At 36.4% G+C, this 16,405-nt stretch overlaps 2 protein-coding genes across 4 annotated transcripts; one reads left to right on the top strand and one right to left on the bottom strand.

Annotated features, from left to right (window-relative positions):
* Window positions 1-5,777: 5,777 nt before the first annotated feature.
* LOC119782499 (zinc finger protein OZF-like) lies at window positions 5,778-11,740 on the top strand. 2 transcript variants are annotated; one of them, XM_038283495.1, is made up of 2 exons: window positions 5,778-6,392; window positions 7,554-11,740. In XM_038283495.1, exons 1-2 carry the CDS (start codon window positions 6,302-6,304, stop codon window positions 8,861-8,863), a joined length of 1,401 nt encoding a protein of 466 aa, XP_038139423.1. In that variant the 5' UTR covers window positions 5,778-6,301; the 3' UTR covers window positions 8,864-11,740. The 2 variants fall into 2 exon arrangements, with proteins under 2 accessions (XP_038139423.1, XP_038139422.1); XM_038283494.1 differs by having other exon boundaries at window positions 5,779-6,392; window positions 7,551-11,740.
* Window positions 11,741-12,916: 1,176 nt separating this feature from the next.
* Window positions 12,917-16,319, bottom strand: LOC119782482 (gastrula zinc finger protein XlCGF57.1-like). 2 transcript variants are annotated; one of them, XM_038283471.1, is made up of 4 exons: window positions 16,215-16,319; window positions 15,879-15,973; window positions 15,587-15,776; window positions 12,917-15,157 (listed from the first exon to the last, which is right to left on the bottom strand). In XM_038283471.1, exons 3-4 carry the CDS (start codon window positions 15,699-15,701, stop codon window positions 13,506-13,508), a joined length of 1,767 nt encoding a protein of 588 aa, XP_038139399.1. In that variant the 5' UTR covers window positions 15,702-15,776; window positions 15,879-15,973; window positions 16,215-16,319; the 3' UTR covers window positions 12,917-13,505. The 2 variants fall into 2 exon arrangements, with proteins under 2 accessions (XP_038139399.1, XP_038139398.1); XM_038283470.1 differs by having other exon boundaries at window positions 15,879-16,319.
* Window positions 16,320-16,405: the final 86 nt, after the last annotated feature.

Below are 16,405 nucleotides of genomic sequence, written 5' to 3'. Positions count from 1 at the left end.
TCCAATAATTTCTCTTGTTTCTCTCTCATATACAGATTAAAGCTATATTATATAACTTTTCTTAAATAAATCTATATCTGTCACAAAGTTGTGAAAATATGTTATGAGACAGATGTTGTTGAAATAAATAGATTTATCTCCTTCACTTCCTCGCTGAGCTTCTACTGACATCTGCAGAAATACAAACCCACTGAAATACGTGCACAAAAGCCTGACTGACTTTTGTCAGTTCTAAGACCCTGTTGCTGGATTAGATGGTTTCTTTTTGACCAAGCAGTGTATTTCTCTAGTTAGTACTGGGAACATAGAGAAAAGGCAGAAGTGCTCAATATTTTCACAGCTTCTCGGTCTCATAACATACTGTCACAACATAATGACTTAAATATGTAAAAAAAGACAAAAAAAAACTATATAACTTTTATACCTACCGTCTCTGATAGTGAAGCACTGCAGAACTTACATTGCGCTGTATGCTATTTTCTCAATGTTGCTTTACAAATATATTCTTTGTGATTTAAATAGCCGAATTTTATAACCGATGATTTGGCCGATATCTTATCCCGTTCTCAGACAACCACTTGTGACTTTCAATCGAAGTGCTGCAGCCCGTGCACAGGTGAAAGGGTGTGGGCGTGACAGCGATAAAAAAAAACATGCATTTACCAATGAGACAGGTTATTGCTTGGATTTGAATCCAAGCATCCAATAAAAAGAAGGATCTTAAAGAAACTGATAATATTCTGATAATTAGCGTTATTTCCACAGTTGTGGTCTTGACCGGTCTTGAAATAAAATGCCGAGTCCTCAGCGCCCGAGACCGAGACAGTACCGAGACCAAATGCTGTCAAGTCCGAGACGAGACCGAGACCATCAAAAAATGGTCTCGAGACTAAGACCGTTCTCGAGTACAACAACACTGGTGTGGTTTCCTCTTCAATTATACTGAAGACGAAGGAAAGGTGAGCCATGCCTCGCTCAAAGTCTTGTTCGGCTGACCAAACAAGGAAGAAGACTGCAGAATGAATGAAAGTAGAGCAGGACAAACACCAGAGGCTGCAGCCAGACGCTGTGCCTTATTTATAAATTTATGAAAGGGCTTTTAGGAAATTGTTACAAAAACTCATGCCAAGCAGCAATGATCAAGATTATGAGCAAGTTTTAGCTATAGGTGTAAGTCAGAATATAGGCCAAAATGTGCTGCTTGGTGGAGATCTGTGCACTCAGATTGCTTTTTTAGTTTATAATAATAATGAAACTTTATTGAACTCACACTAGAGAAATTTACCTCAGCATCATTTAACCCATCCTTTTGGTAAGTGGTGGGCTGCCACTGTGCTGCACCAGGGAAGCAAAAAGAGATTAAGGGTCTCACTCAGAACCCACAGTCGAGGCAGTGGGATTCGAACTGGGTACTTGCAACCTTCTCAGAGCGCAAGCACACTGCTCAGAACAGACTTTTTTCTTTTTTTCTTTAAATCACGGCTTTGTTTTCTTGTCTGAATCTAACAGTAACTAGCTAAATAAAAAGCTTATTAGCCACCTGAGCTAAAGCAGCCAACAACCTTTAAGCTGTTAAAAAGTCGTAGTTTAAAAACACCTGTTGGTGTTTATAAGCTGAGGACCTCTGAGCAAGCTACCAGACTCTGCTCTTCCACTGTTTACATTTTCTGTTCCTACACTTTCAAAATCCAACTCTAAATGTGTCTGATTCCAGTTCCAGGTAGCAAACAGGATGCAGGTCATGTGGCTGAAACCTTGATCTGTGAAAGTTTTAAGGATGTCTGAGATGATGCAGATTGAAAAAGGAAACCCTGTGGGGCTCAGTTTGGTGCCTGCAGCGTCTCCATCCGCACAGGAGCTGAAAAGAAACAGAAAAAAACTCAGTAAGTGACTTTTTTAAGCTATTTACGACGTGAGCAATAGAAAAATGAAACCAGAATTGTTTACTCTCCAACAACCTTTAAAATATAGTTTATTCCAAAAGTGGCAGGTTTGTTGCACAAACATTAGATTTGAGCAAATAGTAAAAGAAAACTGCACTTAAGAGGCACATGTGTGTGCATACAGGAGAGAAACCGTTTCTGTGTACAATTTGCAGCAAAGGATTTTCCCAGCAAAGTCATTTAAAAAGCCACATGCTCATCCACACAGGAGAGAAACTATTTGTTTGTAGTAAGGGATTTTCAAAACCAGACCATTTAAGGAGACACCTGGGTGTTCATACAGGAGAGAAAGAGTTTATTTGTGGTGTTTGTTTTAAAGCATTTAAACAAAAAAACATGAAAGAGCACATGGAGTCTCACGATGCGCCTTTCAGCTGTAGTAATTGTAGTAAACATTTTGTTGATGAAATCCAGCTACAGAGACATGCAAGGTTCCATTCAGAGGAGAAGCCTTTCGGCTGTGACGTCTGTAAAAGCAGATTCAAACATAAATTTCATCTAAAGAACCACACAAGAGTTCATTCCGTAGAGAAACTGTTTGTATGTGTCTTGTGCAGTAAAGCTTTTAAACAGGAATGTAAACTGAAGAGACACATGGGCATTCATGAGGGCTGAGATTAATCATTCACACAATTAACTCATCTGGCAAAATCAACCCAAATGTTTGTGATAGATCATTATTTTCAACTTGTACCTCATTTTGTTGTCCTGTCAGTGTTTGTACATGCTACTATTGTTAACCTCTAATTTTCACACTTATTCCTCTACTTTATTGAATTTTATTGTAAATCTCCTGTCTGCCACCTACACGTTTCTGTCAAATGAAGCAATTAGACTGATGAGATCAAAAATGTTTCATGCAAACATGTCAGAGTGATAATTTCAATCCCATCGAAAAAAGGAGTTTCATTCCGAAAGATGTTTTTTTCCTGATTACCCTTCCCATGATCACACGAATTCAGATCTCTGGAGTAAAATAATCTCCAAAACGTCAGCGTGATCGAATCATCTTGATCGAATGCTTGGTGTATCCATAAAAACGTGATTGGATCATTTTATTTAGTGTCCATGTAAACAGATTAAGAATTTCCGATCAGCCAAGGTTTAGAGTCGATTGGGGAACTCTTGCAATTGTAAATGCAGCTACTGCTGACTTGATGCTTCATTCACTCCTTAACAGTGACATCTACTGTTGTCCAGAGGCCATGACAGCCTTCATGCTTCAAATATCAAAACATCACAGTATTTGCAATATTGTTAAAATAAAGGATCTTATTTTTCCTAAACCCCTATATCATATAAACTTATTTAAAGTAATTTATTCACAGAGTAACTCTGCAGATATGCTGATAACGATGGTAATAGTTTTCTTTTATGAGACATGATTTTTAAGTGAACTGATTTGATTATAAAGATGCAGTTTCTTTTAATTTATTTTCTTTTTCTGGAACTTCTGCTACAGGTCTTTAAAGTTAGTTGCACACAGAATTTCATCCTCTTAGTGATATTTAGTCTGTTTCTCCTGGTTGAAACTGATGCATCCTTGCTGATCAAACAATATGAAATTGTTTGTTAATGAGTGGGTTTTAATTGTTTTTTTTATTCAAGAACAAGAAGTTTTTTCTTTACATGTGGTGGTTCAGTGAAAATATGTAACAATTTGTTTGGATTATTAATAATAATACTTCTTTCTTTTTTGGACACTTTAGAAAAAGTTAATAATCACTTACATAGCATACTACAATACATACTACTTATGGCAGGGATGAACTGGAGTCTGGTGTGCTATTGCTTGGTTGGAAAGAAAACCTGCAGCCACATGGCCCTTTCTGGAACCAGTTTGACATCCCTGACTTATGGAATCACTGGCCTCGGAGGATTTATTTCTTCTATCCTATAATAAACAATTGCTGTAGCTCAGTTGAAACAGGAAGGACTAAAAGGGTTTTTTGATTAGGTAAATATTAACTAGAAAAACAAAATTACAACAGATGCAAGTCATTCAACTACTGCTACTTCCTCTACTATTATTGCTACTATTACTACTACTAAAGATGAGAAGTGCTAACACTGAAAAAGAAATTTGAAATCATTATGCGTAGAATTGAACAAATCCTTGGGAAAAAAAGAAAGAGAAAAAAACCCCCACAGTGATAAAAACCCTTAGAAAAGTGAAAACTGTAGCTACTAAAACAACTGTCAATGGAAAACAACAACAAACACATCTGAACTTTATGTTAGAGGGTTAGACTATCAGGAGGGGGAGTGGTTTTTTTTTTTTTTTTTAGCTGTAAGTAAAAATCGTCTTGAGGCTTGAAAACATCAGTTTTTGTTTCATTTATCTCCATGTGTTTTAATCAGTGAAACACATGGAAGTCAATTATTTTGACCTCCACATTTTTATTTTTTATTTTTACACTGAAATACAAGGAGTTCAGTCTTTGTTTTATTTTTTTTTTATGTAGAATACTGTGACCGTTGTTTATTTCTATTGAAAAATATATATTATTTTTGTTAAAGTGCTTGAATTCTTTATATTATTTTAGGTCTACCAATTTTATAGTCATCTGAAGCTTGTTGGCATTAAAAATATTAAGTTCTAAAACATCTAATTAGCTTTTTTTGTTCTTTTATAATAAATATCAACACAGTAATTACATATACATGAATATATTGCTATCTTGTTGCACCTGGTGTAGATTGGTACTCTTAATACTTCAATGAAGCAGGTATTAAAAAGGTGTGGGAAGTAAAAATGTTCAGCAGACTAAATTAAATCCCTCAATATCTAAATGCTGAGGTGGAGTGAAGAAGAGGAAGGTGAGTGGAGAGGTATGTTTTTTTAAACATGAAAGGCTATTTAAGTACAAATTAAAATGCAGGAATGGATTTTACGCTCAGGGGGATGTAATGAAACAAAGTGGGTCCAATAAAAAGAAGAAATGGAAGACGAAATAGAAAGGAGGAGGGAGTGATAACAAGGTTAAGAATTATACACTATTCAAAATTCAAAAGCAAACTACTGGCAAATGTGATTTCTTTGGAAAATATGAAACAGAACATGTTATACTGGAATGTCATTAATATGAAAACGAGAGAAGATATATGAGGAGAGAGTTTGAACGTAATAAGGAAAAGATTAATTTATAAGATATTTTGAGGAAGAATTTGGGGAGTAAACATACAAATAGTAATTCGATATTTAAAGTAAACTAAATCATTTCATAAAATGTGAATATAAAGAGGGTGAATGTGTGTATCATACAGACAGGTAGAATACAGTAATATATAAGAATGCATATATATATATATATATATATATATATATATATATATATATATATATATATATATATATATATATATAATTTTTTTTCTTTGAATTTATATATGTTTATTAGTATGTTTATATTTATTATTTATTATTATTCCCCCCTCAACTCCGACCTGCACTGTCGGTCACTTTACACCTATTTTGCACTAAGCCCCCCCCCCCATAATCTGTGCCTGTTTACAGGCACAGATTGTGTTTACATTTACTTTTCACTGTTTACATTTCCTTTTAATATATTTATATATTTTTTAACTGTTAACATTTCCTTTTCCTTTTAATATATTTATATATTTTTATTTATTTCACGGTAGCTGATGTGGAAGTCCTAAATCTCATTGTATCCGTTGCAGAATATAATGACAATAAAGGCTTTTTGACTTTTGAGATAATCCATCACGAACCACACTCCATACCAGTAAGTGTCGGTAATGCTACTAAATAAATAAAACAAAGAAGAAGAAGAAGAAGAAATGGGTCCAGTCTGCCGCAAAACACAAAAGAAGAAGAAGAACGAGACTGAGAAGAAGATGCGACTGAATTTATAAATGTAGCCTGAATTGCTAAACGCCGAGATTCCTAAACGTCGTTTTTAAAAATATTTTTTACTTTTGGGGTTGATTTGATATTAAGTGGTCTTCGCGAGGACATCGCTCTCACGTGAATGATTCGACCGCAGTCATATTTATTACCATAGTTTTTTGTACATAATGTCATTAGCCTTTCATTATCACACTGAAGGACTCTTAGCTACCGCGAAGCTAAGGCAGCTAACTGCAAATGTCTGACCAGTGTTTACTACGTTTAGACTTTAAATAATAAGAGCTTAAGGACGAGTCCAAACTCAGCCTTTGGACACGGTGCCTCTTATCAAGCCACGAGTCACAGCTACGGTTTACATGTCCTGTTACTGCGTTTTTTTTTAGCAGAAGCTAATGATCTGCTTCCATCTTCAGCAGTCGCTGGACTCAGGTGAAATAACTGAAATCATGTTCTACTAAAACCAGGTCAAGAGATAACGTCTGAGATGATGAAGGTTGAAGAGGAAGACCCTGGAGGGCTCATACCTGCAGCATCCCTATCAGAACTGGAGCAGACACAAGACAGCAAAGATCCCAGTAAGAGACACACAGTTGGTTCCAAGAGAAGAAGTGGACTGATTATGAAAGGAAAATTAAATTCAGTTTATATAGCTCCAATTCACAACCCATGTCATCTCAAGGCACTTTACAGTTCACCAAATCATACAGAAGAGGAGCCTGATAACTAAAAGATCTGCCTCCCATTCTACTTTTAGAAATTCTAGGAACCATTAGTAAACCTGAGAGCGAAGTGCTATAAACATAAGGAACAATCAGATCTCTGATATCAGATGGAGCTTGGCCATTTAAGGCTTTATATGTGAGAAGGAGGATTTTAAATTCTATTCTGGATTTAAGAGGAAGCCAATGAAGAGAAGCTAAGATATCAGAAATATATCTTTTTATTTTTCATCAGAACTCAGCTGAAGGCTTTTAACTACAGTTTGTGGACTTCCTGATAGTAAAGAATTACAGTAGTCCTGCCTTGAATTAGTAAATGCATGGACTAGTGTCAAACTAAAACTTTTGCACTTTAAAAGTTCTGGATAGAGAATATCGACAGAAATTTTTTTTTCTTTTTTTTATCTTAAATGCAATATATATATATATATATATATATATATATTTTTTTTTTTTTTTGCTATTATGTTAGGATTACTGCTCTAATTGAGTTGCTCTGTCAGCTAAGGGCATGTTGTAGACCAGTGGTTCCCAAATTTTTAGGGGCACACCCCCTACTGCAGCGGTGGGCAATTCCAGTTCCTGAGGGCCGCTATCCTGCAACTTTTAGATGTGTCTTTGGTTCAGCACACCTGAATCAAATAATTAGATGATTGAGAGAACTCTGGAGGAACTGACTGCATACTAAGGAGGTAACAGAGCCATGTAATTCAGGTGTGTTGGAGCAAGGATGGATCTAAAAGTTGCAGGATTCCGGCCCCCAGGAACTGGAATTGCCCACCCCTGCCCTACTGTGTCTCAACCAGCTTGATGCATACATCAAAGGAATCAACTACTTTATACTGAATTAAATCAAAGTAACAAGGCTCACAGAGCAAAATAGGATCTTAAAGATATAACTGAAGGATCAGCCAGTGGTCAAATTGGGAAATGTTCCAATAAACTAAATGGATTTGATGTGTTTATGTCATATTTAGCTAATTAATAATGTCTGTGTGTTTGTGTTATTACCAGTAGATCATATGTTGGTGATCAAAGTGATTCCTGATGACTGGAGCCCCAGTTCAGACCAGCAGGACCCAGAGCCCCCCCACATAAAAGAGGAGGAGGAGGAACTGTGGATCAGTCAGGAAGAAGAGCAGCTAAATTTGAAGAGGAATGATGACAAAAAAAGAGAACTTTCAGAGTTTCACCAAGCCAAAGGTGAAAACATCAGAGAGACAGAAGCTCCAGTCAGCAGCTCAGCCGATCAGCTTAAAACAGAATCCAGTGGAGATGACTTTGGAGGAGCAGAGAGGGACAGCAGCACAGATCCAGGATGGTGCTACCGACATACCAAGACGGACAGAAGAGGTCAAACATCTACACAGTTTTCCCAACTCATCACTCAGAGTAGATTACAGAGTGGAGAGAATCCGTTTAGTTTCAATGTTTGTGGGAAAAAATTCAAACATGCGAGTAAAGTTAAGCTCTGCATGAATAGCCACATTGAAAATAACTGTGAACTTTGTGGTAAAGGATTCAAAGCAAAGCGCTTTCTTGAAACACATATGAGACTCCACACAGGAGAGAGACCTTTTTCCTGCAGTGACTGTGGTAGAAGGTTCCATGCCAAGACAGTTCTTAAACGTCACATGGAAGTCCACTCAGGAGAAAAACCTTTTTCCTGTGATGTTTGTGGTTCAAGATTTAAAAGGAAGGAAACTCTTAAGAAGCACATGTGGATCCACACCAGAGAGAGACATTTTGTGTGTAGTGTTTGTGGTAAAGAGTTTTCTTATCCACACAATCTAAGGATTCACATGTGTGTTCACACGGGAGAGAAGCTGTTCATCTGTAGTGTTTGTAGTAAAGGATTTTGTGAACAAGAAACTCTGAAGAGACACATGCGCATTCACACAGGAGAGAAACCGTTTGTTTGTAGTTTTTGCTGTAAAGGTTTTTCACAACAAATTCATCTGAAGAGACACATGCATGTTCACACGGGGGGGAAGCGCTTTATCTGTGGGGTTTGCTGTAAAGAGTTCTCTCAGCGGCATCATCTCAAAAATCACATGGAGGTTCACACAGCTTCATTTAGCTGTAGTAATTGTAGTAAACGTTTTGTGAAAGAAATCCAGTTACAGCGACATGTTAGAGTCCACTCAGCAGAGAGGCCGTTTGGCTGCGCTGTCTGTAAATGCAGATTTAGCCAGAAGGCTCAACTAGAGAATCACATGAGAGTCCATTCAGGTGAGAAACCATTTGTCTGTGCTGTGTGCAGTAAAGCGTTTTCACAGCAAGGAAATCTAAAGAGACACATGGTTGTTCACAAGAACTGCAATTAATGATTTTTGATGGTTGAAAATTATGAAGTAATATTTTTCCGCAGCCCTCTAACCTGGTAAGGCATGTTGATAAGGTGAGGCATTCAGGTTTAGTTCTACTTAATATCAATCTGGATATGCTGATTGGCCGAAAGCGACACCTAGTGCCCGCCTACCAGGGTTTGGTCTTAGCCAATCATGGTAACAAATGAAATGGCAGCAGACACCATCACAAACCAGAAGAACTTACACTTTTACACTCTTGGTGTTCGTCTTACAAAGATGAAACAGTAGATTCTTACAAACCAGGAGTGATAGAAGCAGCTATCTACAAGTTCTCTTGGGCTGCCATGTTTGTTTTGGTTCGGCTGTGGGCTATGCAGTTCTTGTTTTCAACACAGCTATATATCCTGCCTTTAATCATCATTCTGTAATGTGAATGGCCGAACCGTTTTTGGATTTTCTAGAATGGTTTAAGCTGGAGCGGGACATAAAAAAAAGAAAATCCCTTTATTGTCCCACAATGGGGAAATTATGGTGTTTCAGCAGCGAAAGCATTACAGTAAAAGTGGTCACACAAATGTGGATGTTAAAAAAGTGTAGAAAAATAACAGAATAAGTGGCAGGCTTTAAAAACAACAATAAAATAAAATAAAAAATACAAATAAAATACTGTACTGTATAGTGTTTTTATAATATAAATATTGTGCATTCTTCTGAAGAATAAATAATACATGTTTAAATACACAAATACTGTGAAAATTCAGCTTGCAGCAAAAGTTAGCAACTCTTTTGCAAACTTGAATGCCCTTTTGACGTCTCTGCATTATGCATTAACTATGTCCTTCTGCTCATTCATTCACCATTTTCCCCACACTAAGACTAAAATTCCACATCCTTTGTAACTGCTCCGTCCCACCCAGAGCGCCTCCATGAAGCATCGCCTACAGCTCCAGCGGTTTCTCCCATCTTGCTCTGCTCCGAGTTCTTTAGAGCTTAAGGACAGCATGCATGAATTTTTAATAATTACTATTTAATGCAAAGGAACACTACACAAGATAATGAACCCTTAATTTCAAATGAAATTATTCAAACTTACCATGTTCATCCAGCACACAGGCAATTTCTGCCCAAACCTTTGCCGTTCCTGTGTCTTTAACGAGGATGCCTTGGATCATACCTGATTGTTTTGTTCTTCTCATCCAAAATCTACGTGGTCTTCTAGAGCTGAACCAATTGGATTAATTGTGATTAATCGATTATTTAAATAGTCGTTAACTAATTTCGTAATCAATTCATCGTTACTGGATTATAGACTAAAACATGCCTTCAGCTGACAGTGACCCACTCAGAGTAGTAATTATATGAACATTTTAAAAAATATATAAATATTTCACATTTAAGATAAAAAAAATCTTTTTCATTTACCAATATGCTTTATCCAGAAGTCAAAAAGTAAAGGTTTAGTTTCACCTGGTTTAAATTTGTAAAAAACATTTCTTTAAGGTACTTTTTACTATCCGATTATTAATGGATTAATTGAATGATTAATGGATAAGCAAAATAATTGTTGCGCTCTGCGACAAGAAGTTGCTCTTGAGGCATTATTGAAAGCTGATGTGACTGGATGTGACATTTTTAGACTTTCAGAATATAAAATATTTAAATTGAGTTTAAAATTCTGCTTCAGTTTTCCTTCAGAATTAAAATCTTTTTTATTTTTTGGGGATATATGAAAATGGTGTTTTAATTTATAGTTGCCAATCTGTCATTACTTTATCTTACAAATCAGATAGTCCCAGTGTTCTCTTTTCTTTTTAATACAGTTGCAATTGTGGATCTTGACCTGTCTGGATTCCAACAAAACGGAGCAAAAAAAAAGGTGAATGTGGAAATGATCTCATTGATTATCATGTGCAAATGCTACACCGGACGTATGAGAGCGTAGAATACGAAGGATGTGGAATTTCAGGGATATCCTGCAACTCTTAAGTCTCTTGGCACAGACCACTTTGTTTGCATTTTTTTAAAAATGTGTCTGGAGAGGCTCTGGGTTACATTTTTACATGGGGTGAGTAGCACCAAAATTAAAATTACCCTGTGAAGGAGGATTTTTCTGCTTTGATCAGATGTATATCTAACTGTTAAGCAGCGAAAGGCAATTTTAAATGTATTTAGATTGAACGTGGCAGTAGTAATTTTTTTCACTGACTTAAAATCTGATTTTCCTTTAATCAGAGTTGTACATTGGTGTAATTTACTATGTGTATATGTAAATTTTATTTGCATTTCTCAAAATGTAACTCAACGATCTGCACTTAGCATATGCAGTATTAAAACAACTAATTAGCAACCCTTCTAAACTTATCAAATTAATTTTCCAGACGTTAGATGGACTGATGTTTTGCTCTAAATAAAAAAGGGATACTTGTAACATTTTTGCAGCAGTTTTAAACATCTATTTATTCACTTCACTCTTTGTATTTATTAGCAGTACCTATAATGAATGTGTCTAATTTTATATATTTGCATTTTCTGTTGTTCTGACTGCATTATCTAATGCTAATGCTGAGGCAGACTGATTTTTGATTAAGGAGAAGTATTGTGCTGCTGTAAGCTATTTTTTATGCACCCTTTTTATCTGAATTAGCCACAGAAAACCAGCAAAGCGGAAGCAGTTTCCCCTCTGTATTTTCTGTTAAATAAACAGGTTTTAAGATTGTATTTATCCCATTTGTTTATTTGTGCTTTTAATAAAGGATGTACAGTTTGTCTTTTGATTTAATTGGACTCATTAAGATGATAAATCTTAGATGGTCCTTGTCGTTATTTTGGAATGAAGTTGACTCCTCACTGTAATATAAAAGAAACAATAAAATAGAAGTGAGTTTAAAGTGATGTTTTTTTCTGCGTAGATGGATTACTTTTAACTTGTCTATTTCAGTTAAATGTCATACAATCTGGATAAATAAATATCTGGTGAACAAAATCTCAACTTAAATGCATGCAGCACTAAAATAATGATTCTAAATGTTTCTCTTTCTCAACTTATTCTCACAATAAGGCTAAAGCTCAGAGGTGATCAAGCATTTGCATTTGCCTAAAGTTAACGAATGTCTTATATCTACATGATGGGTAGGCTCCCTCACTTTCTAATTTACAGCATATTTTTCATAGCTCACACTTTTCCATCCTAGTTCCATTTTTTCATCTATGATTAGCCAATAGATATTTGTCAGAGCAGTGGTTGATATAAAATGAAAGTAAGCTCTGAAAAACAAGTAGTAATATTCCAGAATTATAGTTCATATTCATTTTTAAAGACATGGGGATAGCATCAAAATATGCACTGATGGATCTAATGAGCAGGCAGGCAGCACAGGAGCAGTAGTAAACATCCTGTACTATAAAAATAAGAAAATCAGATTTGTGCACTCTGTACTGTTTAAAGTGGGGGCTGTTGAATTAGCTCAATTGGTTGCTTCATAATGATGTTAGAAACACAGACAGAGCTGTCATTAAATCTGACAGTGTGTTTTAATTAGTATAAATTAGCCAAATATTTTAGAAGGTATTTAAAATGTATTCAATTGTTTTTATCCAACCCTATAAAAATCATTTTGTGCACAAATTATTGTCTAAATATGCATAAAGATTAAATTCTAAGACAGGCATCCCCAAACTCGGTCCTCAAGGCCCCCTGTCCTGCAGGTTTTTAGAGGTTTCTCTGCTTCAGCACAGCTGGTTATAATGATTGCAGTAGACCAAAAGCCTGGTAATCAGCTTTCAATTAAAATCAGCTGTGCTGGAGCAAGGAAACCTCTAAAACCTGCAGGACAGGGCGCCTTGAGGACCGAGTTTGGGAATGCCTGTTCTAAGACATTTTGGTTTTTATTTTTTCCTTGTAAACCAAAGGTCTCAAAGGATCTCCAGGACCTGCCTTCCATGTCCAGTTTTATATGCCCAGTGGCAGCTGTTTTTCCTCCAGAACTTAACTCGTATGTTTTTCAGATCATTTAATAAATTAAAATATCATTAAAAAGTAATTTTATTTCAGTAAAAAGACACAGAGACTGATTTTTAACCCTTTATTTCAATCAGTTAAGATTTTTCACTAAAGCATTTGAAAACATTTCAGGTTTCATTACATCTCACTAGGAGAGCTTCCACTGTTCTGGGATATAACAAACTAACATCATTGTTAGACAATGTCTCCCATCCTGGATGCTGTTGCTGAACTGCATAAACAATATTTTATGCTGAACAATATTTCTTTTATTTGTGAAGAATAAAATCACAACTTTGTTCAGTACAGATGTACAGATAATTCACATGCACAATTTATTGGGGGGGAAAAAAGTTGACTTTGGGGTTATAAGAGAGCATGACATTTTTACTCCAAGCACTCAGATGTAATCATTAGCTTCCACCAGGAAGAAGGGGATATTAGACCTCCTGTAGGCCAACGTGAGGGAAGCTCACATTGCCACTGCGCAGCTCCATCTGGGAATGTCTGACCATTGTCTTGCTTACGCCACAGTTCCAACCGCATATCCAGAGACAGTCCATGGTGGATTCAAACACACACTCTGTAACCATCCACCCTTTTTATAAATTGTCGCAGCATGAAAAGGCTTCCCTTCTACCACTACAAACAACTAATTTATCTTGCGTGCAAACCCATGTGTCTCTTTAAACTAACTGAATGTGAAAATGCTTGACTACAAATATCACAAACAAATGGTTTCTCTCCTGTGTGAACACGCGAGTGACTTTTTAGAGCATCTCGTCGAGAAAATCCTCGATGACAAACATCACAAGTAAATGGTTTCTCTCCCGTATGAACATGCATGTGACTTTGCAGGTTTCTTTTTTGTAAAAATCCTTGACAACAAACACCACAAGTAAACGGTTTCTCTCCTGTGTGACCATGCATGTGACTTTTCAGAGCCTCTTGTCGTGAAAATGCTTGACTACAAATATCACAAATGAATGGTTTCTCTCCTGTATGAACACGCGAGTGAATTTTTAGAGTATCTCTTCGAGAAAATCTTTTATGACAAACATCACAAGTAAATGCTTTCTCTCCTGTATGAACACGCATGTGACTCTGCAGATTTCTTTTTTGTAAAAATCCTAGATAACAGACACCACAGCTAAATGGTTTCTCTCCTGTGTGAGTGTGCATGTGACTTTTTAGAAGATATTGTTGGGAAAATCCTTGACTACAAACAACACAAATAAACATTTTTTCTCCAGTATGAACACGCATGTGCCTCTTTAGATTCTCTGCTTGACTAAATCCTTTACTGCACACTCCACAAGCAAACGGTTTCTCTCCTGTATGAACATACATGTGTCTTTTTAGATTCTTTTGTCGTGGAAATGTTTTACTACAAACCCGACAAATAAAAGGCTTTTCTCCTGTGTGAATATACATGTGACTCTTAAAGCTATTTGAATGGGCAAAACTTTTACCACATAAACCACAAATAAATGATTTCACTCCTGTGTGAGTATACATGTGAGACTTTAGATTTCCTTGTCGTAAAAACGTCTTACCACAAACACTACAGCCAAATGGTTTCTCTGTGCTGTGGATCTGTTTGTGTTTTTTAAGGACTTCTTTTAACCAAAATCTTGAGCCACAAAGATCACAAGAATAAGGTTTTTCTTCTAAATGGAGCTTTGTGTGTGTTCTAAGACTTCCCTTTGTACTAAACCTTCTAAAACAAACATTGCATGAAAATGGTCTCTCCCCAGTATGGGCTCTCTTATGTGTCTGAAGAGAACGCTTTTCTATATATCCTTTACCACAAAGATCACACTTATGTTTTCGCATTCCAGTATGAATTATCATGTGTAACTTAACAGAACGCTTATGTTTAAATATTTTGCCACAAGTACTACACCTGAATATTTTCTCACCACCCTGGACTACAATCTGGGTTCTAGATTTGAAACATAGTTTTTTACACCTTTTTTGAACTCCCATTTTACTTTGTTGGGAAGGACATGCTGGATCTGGGTCTATGTGCACTTCTGGTTCTGGTTCTGTGCAGTTCTCTCCAATAGGTTGAGCTGAACTACAAGTTGGAACCTCTGTCCTTCTGTTTTCTTTAGGAACACCTTGATGAAGCTCTGTTGACTGATGTTTCCCTTCATCTTCTATCTTTACAGGAAGCTGCTCTTCCTCCCAACTGATCTGTTGTTCCTCCTCTTCCTTCTTTATGTGCGAGTGCTCTTGATCCTGTTGGTCCAAACTGGGGCTCCAGTCAGGGGTAGACTCTTCTTCAGTCACAAACTTCTGATGGACTGGAGATAATGAATTACACACAGACAGTGAATATTGCTGACAACTTTATAAATCATATAATTTATATGCTAAACTTACAGAGCCATTCCATTTCTTGAAATCTTGAAAAAAAAAAAAAATCGGATACCAGCATAAATGCTGCATTTCATTTACAAATATAATATTCAAATAGTATCTCACAGGAGAAAAAAAAAAAAAAATATATATATATACATACACATATATATATATATATATATATATATATATATATATATATATATATATATATATATATATATATATACACAAGGTGTTGATGAAAAAAAGAACAGCTACGAATTTTAGAGAAGCACCAAGCAGACTAAGGTTCTGGGACGCTATGCATAAGGCTTCATTCCTGTATGTATAAGAACTGGATCAGTTAGTTAGTGGTTTGTGTCACTTACCGAAATCTTTGCTGTCTTGGTTCTGATCCATTTCTGCTCTGGATGCTGCAGGTATGGGAGACTCCAAGCTGACTCCTCCAGGGTTTTCCATCTTGATTTTCATCACTTCAGACATCCTGGCTCCATTTAAGATTCTCCTTTTTACAATTATCGCCTGTAAACTGTATCTCCTTATTTCTTCTCCCTTAAACTGGAATCAGACACAAATTAACCTGATTAAATCAAGTGTTTTATCGGAGAATGTAAGCTGCAGCAGAGGTGAAGCGATGCTGCATAGGGGAGAGTCTGATACCTTCCTCAGCTCTGTGTCTCTCAGGCTGTCTCCACTGTCGTTGTTCACAGGTAAACAAGGCTTTAGGGGGAGGGGTCCATAGACAACGACGTCCTCTTCACAGGGGAGATAATAGACCATTCACTAAACCACGAACTTTAAAATCTAGACGTAAGAAACTCTGATTAGGTCTCTGCTTTAGCTGCTGTTAGTTTCTTTAGCTCCACAGTGGCTAACAGTGCATTCCACTGCAAACTTGTTAGCTATGGTCACAGCGGTTCAAAGCAAATATCTAAAAAAATATATACATATCCTCACGACGAACGTCAATTAGAAAGTCAGAAAAAACAACGATACCTGTTTCATACAAACTTCAAGGATGTGAAGTTATTCTTCATGCAGGAATTAGCCCATGAACCGTTAAGCTAACTGTTGTGTTTCCAACCAATGGATGCCGAGTAAAGCTCTACTTCCGCTTAGCGTTTCTTCTTCTTCTTTATGAGATTTTATTGGCGGTTGACAAGCAACGAACATGGTGCATTACCGCC

Source organism: Cyprinodon tularosa, unplaced genomic scaffold (assembly GCF_016077235.1).
Source record: "Cyprinodon tularosa strain WSP-4 unplaced genomic scaffold, ASM1607723v1 ctg194, whole genome shotgun sequence".
NCBI classification, from domain to species: domain Eukaryota; kingdom Metazoa; phylum Chordata; class Actinopteri; order Cyprinodontiformes; family Cyprinodontidae; genus Cyprinodon; species Cyprinodon tularosa.
This window is presented reverse-complemented; position numbering and strand designations above follow the sequence as displayed.

Bases quoted from the DNA above. Each gene is read 5' to 3' on its own strand.
- LOC119782482 (XM_038283470.1), bottom strand. From the start codon at position 15,998: ATGGTCTATTATCTCCCCTGTGAAGAGGACGTCGTTGTCTATGGACCC. The intron at 15,777-15,878 runs GTATCAGACTCT...GTCTGATTCCAG, and splicing joins GAGACACAGAGCTGAGGAAG to TTTAAGGGAGAAGAAATAAG. The intron at 15,158-15,586 runs GTAAGTGACACA...CATTATCTCCAG, and splicing joins CCAAGACAGCAAAGATTTCG to TCCATCAGAAGTTTGTGACT.
- LOC119782499 (XM_038283494.1), top strand. From the start codon at position 6,302: ATGATGAAGGTTGAAGAGGAAGACCCTGGAGGGCTCATACCTGCAGCA. The intron at 6,393-7,550 runs GTAAGAGACACA...TGTTATTACCAG, and splicing joins ACAAGACAGCAAAGATCCCA to TAGATCATATGTTGGTGATC.